General features: G+C 45.5%; 1 protein-coding gene across 2 annotated transcripts in view; it reads left to right on the top strand.

The window, feature by feature from the left end:
* SIGIRR (single Ig and TIR domain containing) overlaps positions 1-25843 on the top strand; it is a 135433-nt gene that overhangs the window by 11995 nt on the left and 97595 nt on the right. For both annotated transcript variants that reach the window (XM_078682722.1, XM_078682721.1), the window contains exon 2: positions 12395-12730. In XM_078682722.1, the coding sequence (XP_078538848.1) occupies positions 12682-12730 (49 nt within the window). In that variant the 5' untranslated portion in view covers positions 12395-12681. The remainder of the gene's footprint in view (positions 1-12394; positions 12731-25843) is intronic.

Genomic DNA, 25843 nt, shown 5'->3' with positions numbered 1-25843 from the left:
TGTTTTTTGACAATTCTTTTATTACGCCGCTTTACCCTGCAGATCTCGTTTGGCTTGTTTGCTGTGTTTTATTCTGCATGTATTTATTGTAATAAATTAGAAAGCAGCACCAGTGCAAAATATATTTTCTATGCTTGTTAAAGTGTGTACACTCAAGCCCGATTAGGATTCTTTAGATTCCTTTCAGTATTTAAAATTTTATAGAATATCTGTGAGAAAATCTGTTTGTTAGTTTGGAAGGGCCGATGAAATTTTTTTTCACGAGTAGTGGCTCTGCCGTGAACGTTTTGAAGAGCATTTCACTGGACAGTCCTTGTTACTAGTATCGCCATTGTCTGGAACCAGAGAAGCCGGATACTAAATCTTCCTCAACAAATTGCCAAGTATTCAATTGTCAATTATTATGCCCATCAGCAACATTCCATCTTGGAGAACACATATCAGAAGATATTACAATCGCCCCCAAAATACATTGTCCAGGCATTGTTCTTAAGTTATGAAATAAAAAAGAGAGTAAGACCACAGCTGTTGCTTTCTACCCTATGAAACTTCACTTGCATTAACAGCTCAATTGTGAATTACTGCAGACACTATATCTGAACTCTGTATGTACAGTTCGGATACATTCTTGCATAGGGGGTTTAATCAAAGCACATCATCTGGTTTTCATAGGGGCATAAACTCTTGCATGTATGATGTTACATAAAGGTGTGATGAATGTACACAGATCGTTTGGAGGTTGCAGACTGGAACCATGCTGCTCAGGCACCTGGCTGTGCCAGGCAACAGTCTCTTGCCATGCTCGCAGACAGGCGATTCACTGCTTTAGTGATCAGTCCCGAGAGACTCAGACTCTCACAGTTGAAGTTGTGTATTTTGGAGTGGTGATCTGCATGCAGGAATGGCAATGCAGAACACACTCATGTTTTGGGCGGCCAGACTCTGGATTTGAGCCAGATGCTGAAGAGAACTCATGAGCCCTCTCGCAAAGAGGGGGAATCCACACCACCGACCAAAGATTGGGAAGGCATCTGCAGGTGTGAAATCTCAGTGGGCCCTCACACATAGGGTCAGCACAACAACCAGGGAAACAGTGTAGTGGCTGCAGAGGGGTCATAGAGCTGCCACCCCAAATGTGACACATAGACGATGAGGGGAAAAAGAGGGAAAAAGGCACCAGGCAACATGCTTCCCACAAGCAGTTCAACCCAGAAGCATCTTCACTATCTCAACATGTCCCCCAGTTCCCCCTGTGTCACAATCTCATCCCGGTTGTAGAACGAATGCAGTCTCGGCTCTCTGCAGTCTCTGACAAGCAAAGCGACTCATATTTGTACACAGGGCAGCTGGACTCGGGCTCTGTGCTGAAGTATGCCACTTTCTTTACACTTTGCCAGTCAGACGTAATCTTTTTCAGGTTGAGGAAGCAATACCTTTGCCTTAGTCCTAGAGTATATTGTCTACTCTGAGGGCAACAGCTAGGTATCCTGCTTCTGCTCTCTGCCTTTCTTTGCCCAGATTTGCATAGCTCTTCCACATAAAAAAACTGAATTTTGAATAATCGAAAGGGGTCAGTTTATAGTCTTGACGGTGGCAATTCGACTCATGCAAACTGACCACTTAGATTTAAAGTTGTTCCTAAAGTATTGGAGAGTGCCAGTTGTTTAAAACCTAATATTCCTGTAAGTCTGCAACCAGAATCTACCGGAGCACTATAACTCTTACGGAGCGCAACCATTCATTGTGTTTTTTATAGTTGTAGTCAGATTTGGGGAGCTGTGTAGCTCTGGTCATGCTATTGGCTATGTTTTTTGTTGCTTAGGTGCACCATTCAGAGCACAGGTAGATCTGCTTAAACGTGCTTTTTGCCGACAGGAGGGACAAGAGTGTGGAGGTAAACGCAAATAAATCTTCCTAGTCTGTTCGCATTTATATGATGTCAAACCAGACAGATACACCTGGCTTTACAATGGTTTCTGCAGGAATGAGGAGAGGAGAGTAGCGCGTGCAGACAGGACAGGGAAATGGGAGATTAAAGCTCTGACTTCCACTGGACCTTATGGAGCACCTTATAACCTCTGCATACATTTATTTGTAACGTTTTATATTGTGCGAACATGACCCTTGCGGATAGCACAGCTCTTTACAATAATCAAGGTGACACGTATAAAAATAAAAACATCATTGAGCAGGGACATGGTAGGGGAACCTCTCCTAGAGAACAAACCACAGGTTCCAGGAGGACACCAACCAGTAAAACACAGTAAGAATATAGTTTGCGAGAAGTAAGCATGCGTGCAGGCACGGGATAGATCAAGTTCTGGAGTATATGTAGTTCATGCGTTCACCGGCATAGATTTCTTCATCATTATCCTTTTGACGTCTTTCTTGAATGAGGCAGTTGAGGGATTCATTCTGATTCCAGGGGGAAGGGTGTTTTAGATTTCCGGGGCCCTGCCTGAGAAGGTACGGTTGTAAGTTTTCTTTTTATGACATTTTGGTGGTTTCAGCAGAAGGGAACTCGTGTTTCTAGATGCTCTGATGCCACCAGACAGCTCGCTTTAGTTTTTGTGCAAGGTACCTTGGAGTGTTGAAACGTAAAGCTTTATGTGTCATGCAGGCAATTTTCATTTAAATCCTCGCCTCATATGGAAGCCAGTTGAGTGATTTCAGGTCCGGAGTGATGTGATTGTTCATTTTTGACCCCATAATGAGCCTAGCAGCAGAGTTAAGAGAGGCCCTTAGAGGTGCCAGTTTAGCTCTGGATAGGCCGCAAAGGGTTGCACTCTCATAGTCCAACCTCGTACTCACTAGAGCTTGAACAGTAGACTTGAGGTCATCGGGGGGGAATGAAGGGTTTTATTTTTATTAAGATGCTCATGTGGAAGTTCGCTCCTTTGGTGGCAGAGCTGATGTGCTCCTGCATGTTCAGATTTTTAACCAGCCTTATTCCCAGACATCTTGTTGACTCTTTAATGTGTGGGACACAATTCAGTGCTGTTATTTGTTTCATCCATTCTGCACTTTTTGGAGAACATTTGAGTGGGGCAATTAGTAGGACTTCTGTTTTGAAAGTATTTAGTTTGAGGTGGTCAGTAGTGTGCCAGTTTTGTGTTTTTTGAAGGGTTGAGTTTAGAGAACTAATATCTTCAGGGGAAGATATTTTTAAGTACAGTTGGGAGTCATCTGCATACATCTGATGTTAGATTTTGTATGAATTCAGATATTTGGTTATTGGTTCCATGAATAAATTAAAGAGAGTGGGTGAGAGCACAGATCCCTGAGGGACCCTTAGAGTGACATGTGATGGGTTGGATAAGGACATATTGACCTTGATTCTGTAGAAAAGAGGACTACCAGTTTAGAATGGTCCCTGATAGTTGAATCCTACATCTAAGTAGGTCTAGGAGGTTGTCTTGTTTGATGGTTTTGAAGGCTGCCGATAGGCCCAGAAGGATAAAAAGGCAGGATTCGTTCTGATCCAACGTTTTTAGTGCATCATCAACAATGTGTGTGAGCCAGATTTGTATTGATCAAAGAGACTGAATTGGTCAATGTGGTTGTACAGTTGAACACATTTCTCGAGGAGTGTTGCTAGTGTCAGAGTCCTAGAGATTGAGCAGACGTTGTTAAGGTCTGAGAAGTCCGCTGTAGTTTAAAAAAAAAATGGGTGTAACCTTCCACGCTTTAAAGCAGTCATGTATTGATCCTTGAAGTAGCTAGGCATTGACTATGTTGGTCCAGAACGGAAGTAAAGACCTTTTGATCTCATTAAAGAAGTTCATTGGCAGAGGGTCGCTAAAGCGGTTTGAGGGTTTCAGTGTTGTAAGGATTTTGAGGATGCCACTCCTCAAAAGTTATGAATATGCCCCAAGTAGCATTGCTTTTGGTGGTGTGTGCTAAAAAAAACTGGTGTCTCTGCAGTACGGGTTGTGGGGGGGGCTACCAGGAGGTGTTAGAGGAAGGTGCTCTGTTGCTGACTGTAGGTCATTTTTCGATCTTTCTTGTCTTTTCCATGAAGAAGGAGGCCAAGTCTTTGCAGTTTGACTGTGGTTAAGAATTTGTGCTGGAAGCATTGTGTTGCTTATTGTATGGTAGCTTGACAAGTTCGAACAATATTTTGGGATGATTTCTAGCATTGTCTAATTGGCTTCTAAAGAAATTCGCTTTTGAGCTTCAAATTTGTTTGTTGTAAATGCTCCTCCGTGCTCTCCGGATTTTAAGGCTTTCGAGGGACAGTGCAGTTTTCCATGGTCGATCAGCTAGACTAAGCTTACGTCTTTCTGTATTAAGGCTGCCATTGATCCAAGGTCTTTAGTCTTTGGTATATATTCTTTTTAGCTGTAGGGGTGCTATTGAGTCTAAAATGTTCAACATTTTGGAGTTTTGTAAAGGTTTGTTAGGCCATGGGCATCCACCATACCTGTTGGAGTTTCAGGATGTTGTTGCTGATTGATGACGGATCGTTCCATTTAATATTATGCATGCTCCTTTTCCATTGTTTGGGTTTCTTTGGTTGACCCTTTTTAGTCTTTACTGATTTTATGATGAGGAAGGTGAAAGAATGATGATCTGTCCAGTCACATAGGATGATAGATTTTAGTTGGATGTTGTTACTATTGGCAATGATAAGGTCCAGGGTCATGCCAAAGTTATGGGTAGAACTGGCACAACATTGTGCAGATTGAGGTCAGAAAGGAGGGTTTTCAGGCTGTTGACTGCTTCAGGGCACTGGCCTACCACCTCACTCTGCCACTAATTGCATTAGCTTTTACTGCTTTTACATGAAAACAAACAGTGTCACTGATTGTTTGGATGTAAAAGCTGTAGTGTTATGTTGGCAGGAGAAGAGTGCTCCACTGGCTGTTTTGCACATGTACCAGGCTGTGGCTGTTACAGCCCGACCTTCTACAGAGACAATGCATATCTGACGTGCTGCTCTAGGGTCACACAGTGCAGCATATCACACCCTGGAGTTTCAAGGTTTGTCAATCATACGCCCTCTTCACTTATCAGATGTCAGAATAGAGAAAAAAGGGCCCACCTCCAACTCTATTCTGGTTTCTGATTGGGTAGAAGCTTGTGGACCTGGTTCCGGTGTCCTGCCAGAGGTAGGAAATAGGAGAGTGGGGAATTGTGACCCATGCAGTTTAAGAACATGCCCGCTCTTGTCGAAGGTGACTGCTCCAGGCAAGTTTTATTTTCAGCATTCTGCAACTTTGTGTGTGTGTTTGTCTGCGTGCTGGGATTGCATGTGTCAGCCCTGCCAGTTTTCCCAGGGCCATGCATGATGTGCTACATTAGTCAAGGTTTTTCTCTGAATTCTGTGACTCGTAGTATTGTTTTTTCCGTTATAAAACCAGACTACAAATCCCAGAATTCAAAGGAAAAACCCTCGTCTGGAGCAGCATATCACGCTTGGACCTCGGAAACTTGACAGCTATCTTGTATATGTGCTTATATGCACACTTGGGACTATTTGTGTAAGTGTGTTTGTATGCGTAAGAGCATCTGCAACCTAATTTCTTTCTCGGAGCAAGCAGGTACGAGTTCTGGTTTTATTGGTCCCTGATATCACAATCCATTCAATAGTTGTATTTGCCTTTGAGCCCATGCACACATTCATCATAACATTTCTTCAATATAGTTTCCTTTTATTAGAGTTTTTAAATCCGAAATCTTTTGTGTTTATATACGTTTCTTTAACACGTTTAACGTACATTTACGTCACATGAATCCATTCATCTCATTATTATCAGGGCGTATGTTCTGTGAATTTCGGGCATTTTTCCGCTTTTATGAGTTTGCCCAAAATTTACTTTTCTTTATGGCATATTATAAAATCAAGACGAAAACAAATGTACATTTGAGTATGGTTGTCTACATTATCTATGCAAACCGAAAAAAATCAATCATTCAACATTTCATGCTACAAACCTGAGCCAATGTATTTCCTTTCACCTGTTCGCTGTGCTTATATTTGGAATGCCAGAATTTCTTCTAGGGTAAGAGCAGCAGCAGCCATAGTTAAGCAAGGCACAGCCACCGATTGCTTGTTTGGCAACTGATGCTTTTCAAAGCTTCTTTCAGTATTGCCTACCAGTTTGCATTTGGCTTTTGTTGTTTTCGCTCCTTTCCTGTTCAACTGTACCTTGGTTGCATACTGACACTGGCTACCTCCTACCCTTTTCAGTGTCCTTCTCAGATGTCCGGTAGACGGGGCAAGGCAACTTCTCCCAGTTCTTTAGGGATTGCTTCCAGGGATCTGTTTAGCACCTGTATGTGACTGTCTGGTAAGAATGTTGACATCCATTCCCTATCTCCTCAGTTTCTCCACCTGTGTACTAGTTTCAAGTGTCACATGCATACGTTTGACCATACTCACATCATTGACCTACATCAGAGACTTGCGCCTCCTCATTCAACTCATGCTTCCTCGCTGCATTAGCTAGCGCCTTATACTCGTGTTGAACCATTTCGCCCCCCAACTTTTAAAATCCACCAGCCTCCACTGGTCAGGAGGACAGTAGTCACCCATATTAAAAGGTGTATCGCTTCAGCTGACCCTATGTTGCCCAACGTAGTCTAGTAATCTGTTATGCAACAGTCAAAAACCTGTCATGAGACTCATCACTTTAGTCTCCGATACAGGAAAACATTCTGGGTTGGTTATAAAGCGAAAATGAGAAGCAGGATGGCACATGACTCCCGCACGAGCCTATTTGTCTATGTTAAAATACAGGAACAGGATTTAAAACCAGGCAGCACATAAGAGATCCGCATCGGATTAGTACACCGCTGTGTGATGCTATATATATCTACGCCCACAGGAGTAGCTCTTACAATAAGGTAGTGGTCGAGATTCCCATGCTGAACTGTGTGTGTTTGTGTGTCTAGACGTGACTGTGAATACCCACAGGATTTAGAGGCAGGTGTATGTGCGCCCACACATCACCTACATGAGCAAGGCTTGTGATGAGGATGTATAGGCAAGTCCAGCGCTGAGTCCATACACCTGTGTTTGACTTTCACCATGTAAACATGAGGGCATATATCAGGACTAGAAGAGAGCTCTGAACTGGACTAGTACACCTGTGTGGTTGTCTGTCTTTGCGACTGTTTGTTTGAAGGGGTTGCTTCAGGAACACGCCTTGCAACCAAGAAGTACATCATAGCCCGGTGATGAACTTCTATGTGCGTGCACCTCTGTGCATGTGTGTATGTACACATACGATTAGTGCTTACACTCAACAGTATACCTTCAGGGGCATGGATTTCAGTCAGGAAACACAGAACAATCCAGTTATGGGCTATGGTCAGTCTGTGTTTAGGGGTGCGCAAGATCAGGAAGCTTGGGAGTTGCCTGCACTGGATAAGTACACCTGTTTGCTTTAGGTTGGTGCAACCAGTGCAGCCCACCTGGTGCTGATCACCGGGAAGGAGGGTTGCTGTGTTTAGAAATAACTTATGGGTTTAAATGGACTTAATGTAGAGTTCCTTGTATTTTCAGCAATTTTAAGGCAACAATAACATGTCAAGATAACTTTGGGGGATTACTGTTCCTGCTGGAGAGAGATATTTTGAACAGTGGCAGGGTTTAGTCATCATAAAGTAGCACAGAGGGTTAATATGACTGCTGCGAAGAACGTGTAGATCACAGAACGGTATGTGGATAGTTCAGTGGGTTAGTGCTTTTGTCACAGAAAACCTTTTGTACCTTGCAGTGCATAAGTTACAATCCTAATGAAGCACAGTGACCTATGAACTGCCATCAAAGCGCTGCATGCAAACTGCATGGTATTGTATAGGTTAGGACGTTATATATTTTCCCAGCCTTTCATTATCATAACGTTGCTAAAAATGCTTTGTTTGGGTAGAAATCATTCCTTTTTAGTAAAGCCAACTCCAACTGCTGTGGTATATTTTATATCCTAAGTTCATGCTTCTCCAGACCAAACACTCTTAAAATATACTATCTACTAGTATGGATGACATGTGGTTGACATGATTTTACACTTGTAATCCTTTTTATTTTACGTAACATTTCTTAAAGACTGATTTGCACGTATGAGTCATAGTCTCTGTATAATGTATGTGTTATGCAAAGTGCTGTGACACCCTACACTGGCATTAGTAGCTGTAGGGTGTTGCAGAATCTCAGATGTATCTGTCTGAAGTTATCTGTCTCTATGAGTAATTACACTAGTAACAGTTTAAATAGCACTTTATTTATTATTTTATTTCTTTTAACCCCCCATTGTCTTATGTAACATTTCCTGTACATTGATTTACACACTTGTATGATTCGTTGTCTCTGTATAATATGTGTATGTGTGTGAGATATAAAGTGCTCTGACACACTAAACTGAGACAAGAAGCACTATAAAATAAATAAATTAGGTGCTATTTAAATCGTTACTAGTGTGATTACTCATACAGACTGGCTGAGTGGGGTGAAACTCTATTCAAGCAGCAACCATAATTCTTATCAGGGTAAAACACAAGTAAACCCCAAATTTACCTGTTCTCATCCGTCTGGTAGCTTGGAACAAAAGTAGTTATTTTAGGCCCAGGTCTCTGTACTGGGGTGAATGTAGGACATTGTTCTGCATTCTGTCCATCAATTGTTCTCTTTGCTAAAGTATTTATGCAGCACGAAAATAGTAATAAAGTGAAAACACAACACAAGAAAAATCCAAAACCAATTTAGATTAAAAGCACAAAGCACCAACTGTAGTTATCTGGTTGCACCAGACCAGGAAAAAGTCACAAGTTCAGGCCATTTGATGGAGCGAGGGCTGGATACAGGGATCAAGTTAGTCCCGTTGAGACGTGTACCTTAAATCCCAGTTGCAGAGGTTTGCGTTGGGCAGCGGTGGTCCTGAGAAGCTATGTGAGGTCCACATGCTTCGGTTCAGATGAGGAGCTACAAGGTCCGTGTCAAGGACATGTCACACAGCAGCGATTCTGGTGAGCTGCGATGTAGGCTTAGATTTTCGCTGCATCGCACTGCATTGGTTCCGATGAGGTGCTCTGAAGACTTTTTTGGCTGGTTGAGTACCTTACCCCCACTCCCAAGTGTCCAGGACTGGAGGGGCACCACTTGGGAGAATAGGGCTCACAGCATGCAGAGTCCAGGTGAAGGAGTCTTCCAAAGGTACAGCGTGTACTGAAAGAGTTGGGTCTGAGGATCCAATATTTATACCTGGTGCCCACTTTGATGTGGGAGAACCTTCTACAGTCCTACTGCAGAGGTGTGTGGAATTTCCTGCCTCCCTATTCTGGCCCTAGTTTGTCTGGGGGCACAAAAGACTTGTGTGAAACCCTTTGTGAGTGTGCTTATGCAGAGTCTTTGTGATTTGAAAGTGTGGTAGGTGACATCTCTGCCCCCATCGAAATCAGAGATGGCCCATCCTGCCAATACCTATTCCCCCTTAGTCTTTTTGGGTGACTGCACGTTTTTGACACTTGTGTGTCTGTTTATTCTTTGCAGTAGCATAGCAAAGATGTTCCACAACCAAGCAATTAAAACAACCACATTTTTTGTTTGAGAGTAAACAACTGCTATAATTGATGTAAAGCGAACGCTTAGTTCGACCATTTTGAGTAACATACATTTTTTGTTGTTGTTAAAATCTAAAGATTATGCAGCAGGTGGTTATGATAAATGTGACAGATGTGGCAAGTGCATAATTATGTGGAAAACAGCAGTTGCAGAATCGCATACTTCCAATGGCCCTATTTATACTCCGTACTGGAAATGGAAAACATTTACTCCAGAGTTCCACAAAATTGGGGGTCGGGAGCAGTGGCTACTCCACCTCTAAGGCGGAAGAGCGTTATCCCACTGCTCTCAGAGCAGTTCAAAAAGGAAAAATAAAATGATAATAACTTAATATTATAATTTTATTTTTCTGTACTGGCTTTGGTGCGGGCAGGGCTGGACTGTCTAGAACAAGAGTAGTAGTGGTGGGCACTTCAAGTGTGCATGACAGTTTGGCCGGCCATACAGTCATCCACACTTAGCATGTTCTCCACCCGGCTGTATTGCACAACTTGGGTGGAGAACATGCACAGGCTCCCAGTCCCTGTCTGAGCTCCGAACCACGGCGCTCAGACACCAATCACAACGTTGCTGTCGTGCTGATGACCGCAGTGTTGTGATTAGCTAGGGGGGTCTGGGAGCCTGTGTGCTTCTTGCTTCGTCGTAAGAAAGACGGAGGAGCGGTGGCGGCAGTACCTAGGTAAGTGCAATTTTTTTTCCCATTCCTCTGCCCACCCACCCCGCCAGTGCCATTCGGTAGAAGCTGCCACTGGGGGCAAGGTGTGCTAGAAAAAAGGGGCTGGAGTCATGAGGGGCGCAGCCATGAAAAGCTGAGTCTGACAGCCAGCTTGTACATTTATGTACAAGCTGAATTTGGCAAGTGAAGTTGGCAACAAGGACAAATGTGGCAATAAATATGTTCTGGATGTCATGGTCACGAACAGGCTGCATCGTAAATATCTCACGGTGAAGGCACCTATTGCATAGGTCTTTGTGTGTCCATCAGTTTTGAGTGGATAATTATAATGGTAATAAAACTCTGGTGCTTAATGCACTTATCGGAGAGATCTGTGTTTTGTCCAGTCACAGTTTTGTTGCACCATAAAGTAGCATAAAGGGTTAATGCGTCTGCTGCAAAGTACAACATGTGACATACAGATCACGTGATTTGTAATTTTTGTGTATATATCTAAGTGGGTTACTGCTTTTGTCACTGAGCTTTTTGTTATTTGCCTTTCATAAGTTGCAACATGTCTAATATAGCACAATGAGCAATGAACTGGTGTCATGGAGCTGCATGCAAACCGCAAGGCATATGTTTGGAATCATATTTTTCGCTCAAGCTTTTGTTATTCTAAGGTTTCTAAAAATCATTCCTTTTGATAGTGATATAGTTTTATTAGTACAGACAACCATAACTGCTGAATTATGTTTTAAATCCTGAGTTTGTATCTCTCCGGACCAAACATATTAAGCCTACCAGTTTGGATGATATGTAACTCCAACGCGTCATAACTAACCCCCATTTTGTTCCTGTACATTGATTTACGCACTTGTATGATTGTTTCTGTATAATATGTGTATGTATGTGCTGTATAAAGTGCTCTGACACCCTACATTGAGACGAAAAGCACTATAAAGGGAATAAAATAAATACCTTAAGTGCTATTTAAATCGTTACTTGTGTAATTACTCATACGGACAGATACATCTGACATTCTTCATGCATATCTCTGACATGCAGTGCTTGAACAATGTCAAAACCTGTCTCCAAATCGTAGTTTCTATTAGGCACTTGTGAAGCGCTAACAGGCTGAGTGCCCTTATTTACTTTTATTGTATTGGCATCTAGGTAATAGGCTCCAGAAAGCTCCCAGCCAGGATGAGACTCCAACTACATGTGTATTGATGGCCCTTTAAACAAGGCCCCTGTGTTGGACCCAACTTGAAGACACACGCACACACTCCGTGCACATCACTGCTCTGCATGGAAATTAAACAACCTGCTGGCAGTATTGAATGTGTCCCGATGTCAGTAAATTACTCCGGCACAAATTAAGCACATTTTACTGGGGCAGGCCCGGGTCCAGCTGGATCTCTCAATTGTACTGCTTACACTATCCTATTTTACACAGCATGTCCTCCTCCACAACACTGTAAATAACGGGGTATTCTAGAAACAATCCAAACCTACTAAACAGGTTTTTCTGCAGAAAATACAGATTTTTTAGATCCTCTTAATTTTTGGGCACTTTACAAATTCTGGGGGTTTTAGAAATTTTAGAAATGACCCTCAGAATTTCTGTCTGCTGCCTTGAGTATCCAGGCAAATAAATCATGAGGAAATATCACACACAAATGAAGAATGACGAGTCTAAAGAGGCACACAGTAGTGTCCTCTAGTAACATAGACTTGCATCACTGCAGGCCCTGGCAGTGATGCACATTTATTTTCATAGCAGGTTAGCTGCGTTGTAGGCAAGGCCAAGCAGTGTGCACCTTCATAGCAAGTGTTTGTATAGGAGCCCCTGGTAGTTGTCACTTAGAAGGGGGCAATTGTTTGTTTGTTTGCTTTAGGTTCCTAGAATTCCTTGCTGTGCTGTGTCTGAGAGTAGCTGATCCTTGGGTTGGAGAGAAGGCTCTTGTCCTTCTTGCCTTTCTGAAGAGCTTCCTGTGCACTATGGTCCATGTGTCTGGCTCTGCCAGGCAGCAGATGGGCAGCGGGACAGGAATGTTCAGGGTGTGCCAGCCCTCTCATGTAGACCAATGTTGCATTTCTGTCCTTTCACTTCTTAGAGATCATTACACATGCCTTCCTGGTACTCATTAACCCACTCTTCTTGCTTTCAGATACAACCTCTTCCTCCTGCGTTGATACTAACCGCTTCTACGACCACACAGTGTGGACAGTGCAAGAGCCCGTCAACCACCTGTTTTGCCCCCTGGACCAAGAAAGCCTTGACCTCCTGCGGGCTGAGCCAGACTTTGACCTGCAGTGGAGCAAGGACTGCCTTCCCTTGGCTCTCGGTGGACGAGGAGCACGACTGAGCGCTGAGCTACTCGACGATGGCACCGCCTTTCTGACTTTCCAGCACTTGCGTGCTGAGGACGCTGGGAATTACACATGCACGCTCTACATGGGCACCCAACCTCACGTCTCCTTTACTACACGGCTCACTATGGCAGGTAGATCTCATCTGGGCAGTAAAGAGCCTCTCACTCATCTTAGGGTGCTAAATATAAATTGCATGCTGATTGAATGTATGCCCCACCCATACACCCCAAGCTGAGGCTGATAGATCACTGACCTGTGTCACAGTATTGAGTATTGCATTTTTGTAGCCCTTACTACGCATGACAAGGGTTTCGAAGCACTGTGCTCCAGGTAGCACACTGCTGTGGAACCCAGGGTTAGTGGTTAATCCAGTGGTTATTGCTTAGTGTTCTTCATGTGTGTATAATGTGCTTGTGCTTTTAAGGAAAACATTCCATGCCTTCACTTGAGTTTCTTTGTGGTATATTAAATTAATAGGAGTTAGGTGTGATCAGTAGTTGGGGGTAAGTGCATGTACCTACAGAAAAAGTGCTTATAGTCAGGAAGTACAACACCAGACTTGTACCATTGTGTGTATGTGACTGTGTACCTTCAGGGGCATGGTTTGCAGTCCGGAAGCACAGAAAAATATGTAGCTGTGGGCTGGTCAGTCTGTGTTTAGGGGTGCACATATGTATGGTAGGATTAATAAATAACCTACAGGAAATCAGGTATTGTTAGTTTGCAGAAGTATGATTTTTTTGAAGGAAGGAGAGGTTGAGACCCTGGAAATGAAGACTGGGCAATTTGCAGAAAACTATGATAGAGATTAAGGCAAACCTGCATGTGACTTAGAGTAGGCTAAATTCAGAAAGTAAAATGGAGAAGAAACTATTGTAAATCGGAGGATGCAAACACATACAAATAAAGAATGTTTTCGGCAAGTGAGGTAGTGCTACCTTCGATGCTTTTGAAATATAGTAGAATCAGGCAGTCTGCCTGCCGCTAGGCTATCGCTAGACCTTGGCTTCTGCATGGACAGGATAGTTGATCTGGGTTGAAACGTAAAGTCGTAGCTATACACATATAAAGAGAAATATGAAAAGCTTTAGACTGCGCTCAAAAGAAGGAGTAACCTCATAGCAACTTGAGAAAACACATAATGGGGTAAATAATGCAAAGATCAAAAAGGAGCTTGTGAAATGCTAGAGCAGGTGTTTTCTGATGTTGATCCTTAAAGTTTGGCTCAGACTATTTATGACTAAAAGCAAGTGGGATCCATTTTGGATGCCCTTGATTTAGCATAGTGCCAGATGGGTAGGTTTCCCAGTCAGTGTGTTTTGCTTGTATTTCTATGGCTGGAGTGTGGAGACTTACACACTAAAGTTAGCAGGATGAGATACGACTACATTTAGAAATTCATGAAGACTTTGTTAGCATGTGGTTGCTGATTAGTTCTTTCTGAACCCTACCATTTGGTGGGTGCTAGAATTGAGGTAGGACTATGTTATTTTGTTCAAGGTGATGAATTTTGTAAGCCATGCTTGCCCTTTTGTCTTTCTCTAATTGCTGATGCAGGAATGTTGATGACAGTCAGGTGCCGAAAACTCGCACCTCAATGTGACTTTGTTTTGGGTACTCCGACTTGGAATCCGCCCTAGTCTTACCTGCTGTTAGAGGCATCACTTTATCGAAAGACTGTGCCCGGAGAGCAGTCGGAGAAGAACACTTAAAAGAGAGCCAAACCAAACTGGTTCTGTAGAATGGGACAGTGGATACACTCTTGGTACTGTTTACAGTACTGTTTTCAATACAGGCCTGCTCGATTTGCAGACGTTTCACTGCGAGACTAAGACAGACCCATTCTCCACGGGGTGTTTGCCCCGCAGTGATTGCAGTTTGTTTTATGGGGGTGGGTGGTTGCTCCCGCTGCCCTCCCCACTCTGGCCACATGAATGTGCCACCTACAACATCAGCTCCGTTTAATTAAGCACTGCAGTGTAGGCGGGTAAATGACCGTCGACAGTAAAAGCGTGGCACAAAGCCTGCATACCGCCCAGGATTTGCAGACATTTCATCCAGGGACAATACCGACACACTCAAAAAACACAACCATATTAGCTCATAAGATGAATGTGTTGCAAGACTCCGTACTAGCACACTTGGCAAGCAAACACCAGCAAAGGTGAGGGGAGAGTTGAGGGCACACGGAGGATAAGAAAATGCTGAGGGCATCCATCACTAGCTTTCCATAAATGTTTCTATTGTCCCTGAGGATTGCCACATAATGTATGCATTTGACATAACACTCATTATATTTGCAGAAACCAGGTCTTTCTGTCTTTCTGACCAGAGCACTTCACATCCCTCTCTCGCAGGCTGGTAGTCTTTCTCCTCCCTTTAGGGGCTCTGCTGATAATAACTAATCACATATTGCAGATGAACAAACAATGTGGTCTACCCTGTGCCTTTGTTCAGCAGTGTTGCAGGTAGAGGCATGGCTCGTCATTCAGGGGTGCCTTTTAATGTAGTAGGTCTGCCTGCAAGGCCGGCATTCTTTAACACTGTCGCGAAGCACTCAGCTTCCCTCCTGATCACCTCATGTAAACCTGAAAGGGTGGTGGCAGCAGCTTGTACCTAGACATCATGAGGCACAAAGAGTTGGCCGCAGTCTGCCAGGTGGTACTTGTAAATGGAGAGCAAAGATGTGTACACTTTCCTGCCTGCAATTATACATGCTGAAACAATCCACAAATATATCAGTACAATGTATACTGCTAGGAAACAACCAAATCAGCCATACATTCCCCACACTTCATTCTGTGCGAACAAATAAACCAACATGTGCGCTTTCATACAAACACTCAACAAAACAGACAACAGTGGATATACAAATTCAAGAATATTCAGCAACACAGGCAACTAACTATACAGACAGACAACCAAACACAGTTAAAAGCAGGAAGGAAACAGAAAACCAGTTCAGCACAAATAACAAATGTGGAAACAGCAACGGCAGGCACACACATATACATACTCTTTCACACAAGCACACATGCAACCGTACACATGTTGGACCCACATCAACATAATTTCTTGCACACCCAAATAGGCAGACAACCACACACGGGAAGAAATATACATGTTTACAGACATACACAATAGCACAGACAATTAATCAAACGCTGTCAAATATAGATACATAGCAACAGAGATACATGCACACACTAACCTAAACACAGAGCAGCACGAAAAAGAAACATCGTGGCACACCATCAAATAGCAGCACATGAACAGAAGTGCATCTGCACCAGCAGCTCCAGAGACATACAAACTGACAAATGCAGACACTGACAAATGCAGACACCAAAACAAATAAAGACATACCAACAGACAAGCAGCAAAACCATCATACCCAAAAATATAAGTTTGAGGCATGTATGCATGGATCGCCATCTAGTGTTGGGCCTGGATGTTTGCACTTTGTTTTTCTTCAAAGATGTCTTCTTAGTCACTAGGTAGGTGACTCCTCCTTTCGGTGATAGTGCGCATCGCCATCAACTCCATCTTCAGGTTGTTTTTTTCCGCCATCGGGTTCAGATGTGACTCGCTACGCTCTAGTTCGACGCCCATCCTTCGGTTCCTCTCGGCGCGTACAGCATTCACCCTCAACGGTATTGTTTCCGATTGCGTTCCCCTTTCTTCGCGGATCGTGTTATTGCTAAAAACTCATTTGATCGGAGAGCTTGTGGTAGGCCGCCGGGCCTAGTCCCCGGTTCGACTCTCAATTGATGGAACAAATTCCCTTTAAGTTCTGCCCTCGGTGTCACGCGAAATACCCGCGCACCGACTCACACGACATCTGCAACCTGTGTTTGTCACCAGAACACAGTGAACAGGACTGCGACGCGTGCTGAGCTTTCTGCTCCAAAAAGACTCTACGCGACTGTCAGGCCCGACGGCGCGACATGCAGAGCCAACACACAGGCTTCATTCCGGACCTCTTCGGACCTGAATCGGAGGAAGAAGAAGCCAGCAATCCCATTGGAGTCAAGGAGGAACAGGAAGAAATCTCCTTTTCTGACGATGACTCCGACCAGGATGAAGACATCCCGCAGGACAACGTACTGGAAGTACAGTCTCTACCTCGCCCCAATTTCCAGTTCCACTGAAAAAGAAGGCTCCGGACCAACCTGTGCCCTCGGGCCCCTGTCAGCACTTAGAACATGCTTCCGATGCCCCACCTCCAGGCTCGGCACCGAAGCCTACCAAAAAGCCTTCTGGCTCCGAGCAGCCCCATGCCCAATCGGGCACCGAGCCAAACCCTTCAGGGTCGAAGACAAAGTCTGACACCGAACATCACCACTCAGTACCGAAAACAACCACGGATCTGAAAACACCAACCAAGAAACCATCAGCACCGAAACCTTCAGCGCCGTAACAGACGGAGACACCAAAATCTAAAAAGCATACTTTCGGTGATCCGCTCGAAAAACCGGATCCGAAACAGAAAAGACTGGTTATACACCACAAAACTGGACATATTACCACCAAAGTGACTTTAAAGAGGGGTGCTACTACAGAAGAGGAATACCACATTCCATTAAAGAAGAGAACTGTTTGGACAAATCCTTCTCCTCTTCCTCTTCCTTCACCACCTTTTCCCCAGTCTCAGCCTGAGCCAACTTCACCTGAGCACTCACCACCGTAAATACCTGAAAATCAGGGTGATGGGGATGGGGATGATGGTGATTACAATCAGCCTGGACCTACAGATGAGTGGGATGACTATAACACTGACTCGCCCACTGATAACGATCCTGACCTATATCCTACCAAGCCCTCTCCACCAGACGACAGTGTAGGCTATATTGAACTACTAGGCAGGGCTGCTAATTACCATGGGTTCCAACTCCATAAAGAATCCCTTAAAGAGGACTTCCTTTTTGAGACATTAAATAGCACACAGAAATCTACACACATGTTGCCCATGTTGAAAGGAATGACCAGACATGTAGATTACATTCTTATTTAAAAAAAACAAATTTTATTTGTCAAATAACACATATAAAGCAGAGTGCTGTACCCCAGAAACTTCTGCAGTAGGAACGTACATCATTTTGACTTTGACTATTTTCATGAGCAAAACAGGAAAAATGAAGGGCAAAACAAATGAAATACTAACAAAATAACTATAACCCCACTAACCCACCCCCCCATTGCACTAACATCCACTCCAGAGCAGCACAGCAAAAGCATTGTCTATACAAACATGATTTGTCATCACCCAAGAGGCAATGTTCTGCGTCAATCAAGTAGAAAGTTAAGTCGGGTCAAGGTGCCTGGCCTTCGGAACAGGCTCTAGCTCCAAGCCACGATTCTGCCCAGCGCTTCCATAAGTGTTTATGTGGACACCCCCTGGCCACAAAGATAGGAGTCTCTAAGCCCATACAGAAGTCTAGGCCGTTCTTCCATGCAGATACGGAGGGCGCTACCGATGCTTTTCAGGCCCTGGCAATATCTCTTTTAGCTAGGGTAAATCCCAGGAGCATAAGATGGCGTTTGTATATATTGCCCCCAATTCCGTCCATAACATGCAGGAGCACCAGTTTCGGCGAGCAGGGAAGGTCCCAGCCCAACACTTCAGAGAGGGAGGCCATTACCCCCCTCCAGAATCGCGCCAAAGCAGAGCAGTGCCAAACTGTATGTAACAGAGTACCCTCCTCATGCTCACATCTGAGACACATACAGGAAGCCACCAGACCTGCCCTCCACAGCCTAACCCGGGAAAAGTATACCTGATGAAGGTACTTAAACTGGATAAGGCGTAGACCCATGGCAATGGCTGCCCCCTACGGGGAGGCCAGGGCCTCTGTCCAGTCCTCCTCTTCCATCGGACCCACATCCCCCTCTCAGGTCTCCCTAAGATGCTGTAGCAAGGGGGAGCAATGGGTAACATCGGGACTGGTAGATTTTGGAGATCTTGTGATCTTGGAGATCTCCCATGAACACCTTCGCCTCCACCGGACTGAACTCAACCAGTGTCTCTAAGCTCTCTAAGGTAAGGGAAATGGCATGCCGGAACTGCAGGTATTAAAAAAATTGGGTGTTTGGCATATGGAAGTCTTTTTGTAGATCTTGAAAGGATTTCAAGACAGGCCCCCGCATAACATCACCCAGGGTAGAGATCACAATATTGTCCCAGTGACGAAATCCAGGCAGAGCAGCCAACTGTGGCATGCGCCCATTGAGCCAAAGAGGGGTCTTCCTGGTCAACCTATTCCACCAACCCATCCTCCGTAGTGCCTGCCACCAGATTTGGAAGACAATCCTCGTGGCAGAAGGCAAGGAGCTGCGCAACTGTGCAGAATAGAGAATTCAGTGTAAGGTATGGTCCCCCATGCACCTCTGTTCAACAGCATATGCCGGGTCGGCCCTATCCCCATACCACCATTTGTTGAGGACTAGCAGGTGCAAAGCTATGTAGTACGATAGAATGTCAGAGGTCGCCAGACCTGTTTTCAATCCACAATATGTGGATTGAAAACAGGTCTGTAGGGCCACCCTCGCCACCCCAACATCCCAGAGAAACTGTCCCAGGGCGCATTACCTGATGGAACCATCTGGGAGGGATCGGATGTGGATGATTTTGCAATTGATAAAGCGAGCGCGGGAGCGAGACTATCTTAAAGATGGCCGACCGGCCATATATAGACTGGGGCATGTGGGACCAAGTTTTACTATCCTCTTGCATGCGATCCCATATAGGAGCCAAATTTCTATCCCATGATGTGGTAGGTGAGTCCGATAGGAACACTCCCACATATTTCATCGCCCCTTATACTGCCTGAACGGAAGACGCTCAGGAACCGAGGCCCCCGTCACCGCCAAGAACCCAGTGGGTAGACTTCTGAGGATTTATGTACAGGCCGGAGGTCCCCCCAAAAATCTGCATGATGCCAAGCAGCCTCGGTCCCGTCCTATCTAGATCTGTGAGAACTATGGCTTTTTTAGGCAACATCCCTAATGCTGACATTTGCAACGCTGCAACATGGTCCACACCACACACATTCACCAAACACTATTGTGTAGATGTGTTAGACAGACAACAGGCTAATGTGGGCCAAACAGTACTTAAACCGCTGTTTCAGACAACTTCATCAGTTAAAGGATAGCCACCGCTAAGGGGAGACAGCTGTATAGTCTATGCATAAGCTTGTGATGTACATCTCACATGCCTCGAACCAACAATGCTACTAACACAGTATGCGTCTGTACTCGGCATTCTGGGTACAGGTTGAACTTCTCATGGTGCAGGCTCCACGTTCCTGGGCGTTGCCTCTTGAGTTAGTTTCCGGCATGCTGCCAGTCGCTCAGACAACAGAGATCACGTATTTTGGTATTTCTGGCAACTGGGCAAGTCCGTTCTAGTTTGCGGGGGATGCGTCTCCGTGTGGGCCGGTGCCCCAGTCATGCTCTGTCTGTGGGTTTGGAAGTTTGGGGCTGAGGTTATTCTTCTCCGTCCTTGCTGACTCTCCATGCGGGCTTTATGACTGCCGCCACTCGGAGGGGTCTGTGCGCTTCTCAATAGGATCAGGCCTTCACCGGGCCTGGTGGCGCAGCGGTCTCTTGTTGCTCTACAAGGGTCGGTTTCCGACCTTATGGTCACTGGTCATTTGCAATGTTCATGGTGAGGTAATTTCTGGAATGCTTGACAGGCAGCCAAACTCATGTACATAAGTTTCCGTAGGCAAGGGTGGCACGTGTGTAAGTACTGGAATCAATAACCATGTTAAGAGGGTGACGTATGCATGTTACATAGAGTACCAAACGCAGGTAGATGGTTTACTGCACCAATGGCAGACTCCTACGCTCTAGAACACACTGGTAGACTCTTCCTTAGTCAAGGTGAATATCTCTAGCTATATGTATGGTCTCCCTTCTTTTTTTTAGAGGGCATAATTGTATTTGTTTGAGGTCAGTTCGAAGGCCTGGGATGAGGTGTGCTGGGTAGAATGGTAAGGGGACAAGTAAGGGGTGTATTTTATCACACACCAATGTGCATCGGTCATCTCTGACTGCGCATTCCATTAGGGCAAGTTTGCATGTCCTCCTCTTTTCCCTATGCAAGGGGCAGCTTCTTGGCATGCTCCTTGCTGTGTTCTGCACGCTAAGACCATGCATGAGTATTTCGGGCATGGTTTACCTTTACAAGTGCATTTTACACACGTACTCCAGTACCTCCAAGTCACAGGCATGCCCATTTCTCACTTTTCGGAAGGGTTAGCATTTTCGGGAGCCATGACCCAACCAGGCCATGGTTGGTTCTCCAGCAGGGTCACTTTTGGCCAGCAGGTAGGGTCACCTGGGTGGGGACCTCAGCAAGTAAGCTTGAGAGGATTGGTAGGGGTCCCCCCACATGGGAGACAGTGGCTTCCTCTGTCCTTTGCAACTCCGAATGCAACAGGATTTTGTATTTGACAGGGGGAGACTAAACATACCTTTCCACTTCCTTATTCAGACCAAGCATTACACATTTGGTCAATTGGAACTTTCTTTAAGTACTGCCTCCTGGTTATCATTATTCAGCGGATAATGCATATGCACTTATTTAGGAACCAGCGACATCTCTATTTTCCACATTTCTGATGGGGAAGGGTGTCCGGGTGCCTTGCCAGACAGTGACACATGCTTTACGCAAACTTGAGCCTCTGTAAAGGCTGATGGAATTGCTAACTGGTACGTGCAACCCCCCCCCCCCCTATCATGCTGCTGGGCAGTAGGTTGGCAGGGTCTGTGACGGACAGGCAAGGGCATTCAAGGGGCTGTATTAGCAACAGGGTCAGGCAGGGTGATCGGCACATTTTGCCACGTCGCATAGGGTGCGGTGGCACCACAGTGGACACTTTTCATAAATTTTCCAAACCAGGTCAGGAGTGCATACGCGGCACAACACACATGCGGTAGTATTTTCGGTTGCCCTTGGTAGATACTTAGTTGGGGGCCCCTGTTTGGATCAGCTTTGTATTTGATACAGTCCAGCTGTTTGGATCAGCTTTGTATTTGATACAGTCCAGCTCTTTCTTGCCCTCTTTGGGAAGAGTTACTGACAGTGCCCGGGCATATCTCCTTCTATTTCAGAATGTGTTTCCATACATTATTCGGGGATGGTTACGTGTTTGCAATACGTTTACGCAGCAGCTCACTAATATTAATGGAATTATTGGGTGCCTCTTCCAACTTGCATTTGGAGGTTCAGTTTTGATCTAAAAGTAACCTTTTAGTGATGTTATAAGAGTAGAACACATTGCCCTGGCGGCGCAGTGTGCAGCTTTGCAGGGAGGCATACTAGGCTCGGTTATCTTTACCCTGTGGGTCGGTAGCGCGACCATTAGTGTTGGTTTCGCTCTCACAGGTTGAGAAGAATATAAAGAGACTTGGACTTGGTCGGCGTCATTCTGATAATAGACTGGGTTGGCGTGCTCTGGATGAGGCGAAGCCGGCGCAAGCCGTTTTGCTCCTTCAGCGCAAGGTGTGTCTTCACGCAAGGCATAGTTTGCATGTGCCCATCTCCTGTATTACGGTGCCAGGCATTTCAGACTGACTGTGTAAGTTTGTGTTACTCTGCTCCATCTGAGCTACGCAGTCTCATACCACACCTGGCACTGTGTCTCCCAAAGTAGCGTAGCTTTGTTATTGTTTCACACAGGCACACTTCTAGCTTGGGAATATCTGACAAAAGCAGCCTTAATCCTTGGCCTTTTAGAATCTCTTGTTGGTCATTTGGGTGTATTTACTGATTTGGGTCTCACTCCGCTTCATTGTTCGATTGCTGGCAAGAAAGTGTTATTCAGGTCTTTTTATGTCACTCATAGTGCACTGAAATGATGGAAATGTCACACATAGCAGTTGACACCTTGGTAGCTATGGATGGGGGCGGCTATTTCTTGGTTGGCTATGCAAGAAAGCTATAATTGTGGCTTAGTTATCTTATGCACTAAGAAGCTTTGACTAGACCAACAGATGGGCTTGTTGTATGGTAGCGCTCCTTTTGTAGTTGGATGGGAGGCATAGGCATAGCGGCCAATTACCAAGCAATTCTCAGCACTTTTGCCTGAGCAAGCTGTGTAGCCCTGCAGATTAGTTGTGCCTGCATTGCCACACATATAACTTGCACATCCTGGCCCAGCCGAGACACTCACATAGTTGTACCCAGCATTGCCAGGTCCCCGGAAGCTTGTTTCCTTTCCAGTGAAGAATTGGCTTGGTAGTTTGGTCTGCCCTGTTCCCATGATGCACTGGGCCAGGGACAGACTAATTTGCATATAGCCAGGTTCTAGACTGGGATGGTGCAGTGAGCTAAAAAACGGTGATGGATCAAGCCCTGATCTGTTGACTGGGTAGGAGTGTTCTGATTAACTCAGATACTCTGTCCATCACCACCCCCTTTTTGAAATTATTTTGGCCACCATGAGTGTGGAAGGGTATGCTCAGACATGAGTCCCTTGCTCACTGCACCATCAGGATTCAAGCAAGCCGGGCCGAAGACGGCTGTAATGCCAGAAACTGGTCCCCGGAAGCTTGTTTCCTTTCCAGTGAAGAATTGGCTTGGTAGTTTGGTCTGCCCTGTTCCCATGATGCACTGGGCCAGGGACAGACAAATTTGCATATAGCCAGGTTCTGAACTGGGATGGTGCAGTGAGCTAAAAAACGGTGATGGATCAAGCCCTGATCTGTTGACTGGGTAGGAGTGTTCTGATTAACTCAGATACTCTGTCCATCACCACCCCCTTTTTGAAATTATTTTGGCCACCATGAGTGTGGAAGGGTATGCTCAGACATGAGTCCCTTGCTCACTGCACCATCAGGATTCAAGCAAGCCGGGCCGAAGACGGCTGTAATGCCAGAAACCGGTCCCCGGAAGCTTGTTTCCTTTCCAGTGAAGAATTGGCTTGGGAGTTTGGTCTGCCCTGTTCCCATGATGCACTGGGCCAGGGACAGACAAATTTGCATATAGCCAGGTTCTGAACTGGGATGGTGCAGTGAGCTAAAAAACGGTGATGGAACAAGCCCTGATCTGTTGACTGGGTAGGAGTGTTCTGATTAACTCAGATACTCTGTCCATCACCACCCCCTTTTTGAAATTATTTTGGCCACCATGAGTGTGGAAGGGTATGCTCAGACATGAGTCCCTTGCTCACTGCACCATCAGGATTCAAGCAAGCCGGGCCGAAGACGGCTGCAATGCCAGAAACCGGTCCCCGGAAGCTTGTTTCCTTTCCAGTGAAGAATTGGTTTGGTAGTTTGGTCTGCCCTGTTCCCATGATGCACTGGGTCAGGGACAGACTAATTTGCATATAGCCAGGTTCTGAACTGGGATGGTGCAGTGAGCTAAAAAAACGATGATGGATCAAGCCCTGATCTGTTGACTGGGTAGGAGTGTTCTGATTAACTCAGATACTCTGTCGATCACCACCCCCTTTTTGAAATTATTTTGGCCACCATGAGTGTGGAAGGGTATGCTCAGACATGAGTCCCTTGCTCACTGCACCATCAGGATTCAAGAATGCCGGGCCGAAGACGGCTGTAATGCCAGAAACCGGTCCCCGGAAGCTTGTTTCCTTTCCAGTGAAGAATTGGCTTGGTAGTTTGGTCTGCCCTGTTCCCATGATGCACTGGGCCAGGGACAGACTAATTTGCATATAGCCAGGTTCTGAACTGGGATGGTGCAGTGAGCTAAAAACGGTGATGGATCAAGCCCTGATCTGTTGACTGGGTAGGAGTGTTCTGATTAACTCAGATACTCTGTCCATCACCACCCCCTTTTTGAAATTATTTTGGCCACCATGAGTGTGGAAGGGTATGCTCAGACATGAGTCCCTTGCTCACTGCACCATCAGGATTCAAGCAAGCCGGGCCGAAGACGGCTGCAATGCCAGAAACCGGTCCCCGGAAGCTTGTTTCCTTTCCAGTGAAGAATTGGCTTGGTAGTTTGGTCTGCCCTGTTCCCATGATGCACTGGGCCAGGGACAGACTAATTTGCATATAGCCAGGTTTTGAACTGGGATGGTGCAGTGAGCTAAAAAACGGTGATGGATCAAGCCCTGATCTGTTGACTGGGTACGAGTGTTCTGATTAACTCAGATACTCTGTCCATCACCACCCCCTTTTTGAAATTATTTTGGCCACCATGAGTGTGGAAGGGTATGCTCAGACATGAGTCCCTTGCTCACTGCACCATCAGGATTCAAGCAAGCCGGGCCGAAGACGGCTGCAATGCCAGAAACCGGTCCCCGGAAGCTTGTTTCCTTTCCAGTGAAGAATTGGCTCGGTAGTTTGGTCTGCCCTGTTCCCATGATGCACTGGGCCAGGGACAGACTAATTTGCATATAGCCAGGTTCTGAACTGGGATGGTGCAGTGAGCTAAAAAACGGTGATGGATCAAGCCCTGATCTGTTGACTGGGTAGGAGTGTTCTGATTAACTCAGATACTCTGTCCATCACCACCCCCTTTTTGAAATTATTTTGGCCACCATGAGTGTGGAAGGGTATGCTCAGACATGAGTCCCTTGCTCACTGCACCATCAGGATTCAAGCAAGCCGGGCCGAAGACGGCTGCAATGCCAGAAACCGGTCCCCGGAAGCTTGTTTCCTTTCCAGTGAAGAATTGGCTTGGGAGTTTGGTCTGCCCTGTTCCCATGATGCACTGGGCCAGGGACAGACAAATTTGCATATAGCCAGGTTCTGAACTGGGATGGTGCAGTGAGCTAAAAAACGGTGATGGATCAAGCCCTGATCTGTTGACTGGGTAGGAGTGTTCTGATTAACTCAGATACTCTGTCCTTCACCACCCCCTTTTTGAAATTATTTTGGCCACCATGAGTGTGGAAGGGTATGCTCAGACATGAGTCCCTTGCTCACTGCACCATCAGGATTCAAGCAAGCCGGGCCGAAGATGGCTGTAATGCCAGAAACCGGTCCCCGGAAGCTTGTTTCCTTTCCAGTGAAGAATTGGCTTGGTAGTTTGGTCTGCCCTGTTCCCATGATGCACTGGGCCAGGGACAGACTAATTTGCATATAGCTAGGTTCTGAACTGGGATGGTGCAGTGAGCTAAAAAACGGTGATGGATCAAGCCCTGATCTGTTGACTGGGTAGGAGTGTTCTGATTAACTCAGATACTCTGTCCATCACCACCCCCTTTTTGAAATTATTTTGGCCACCATGAGTGTGGAAGGGTATGCTCAGACATGAGTCCCTTGCTCAC

The sequence above is a fragment of the Lissotriton helveticus genome, chromosome 3_1 (assembly GCF_964261635.1).
Source record: "Lissotriton helveticus chromosome 3_1, aLisHel1.1, whole genome shotgun sequence".
NCBI classification, from domain to species: Eukaryota; Metazoa; Chordata; class Amphibia; order Caudata; family Salamandridae; genus Lissotriton; species Lissotriton helveticus.
This window is presented reverse-complemented; position numbering and strand designations above follow the sequence as displayed.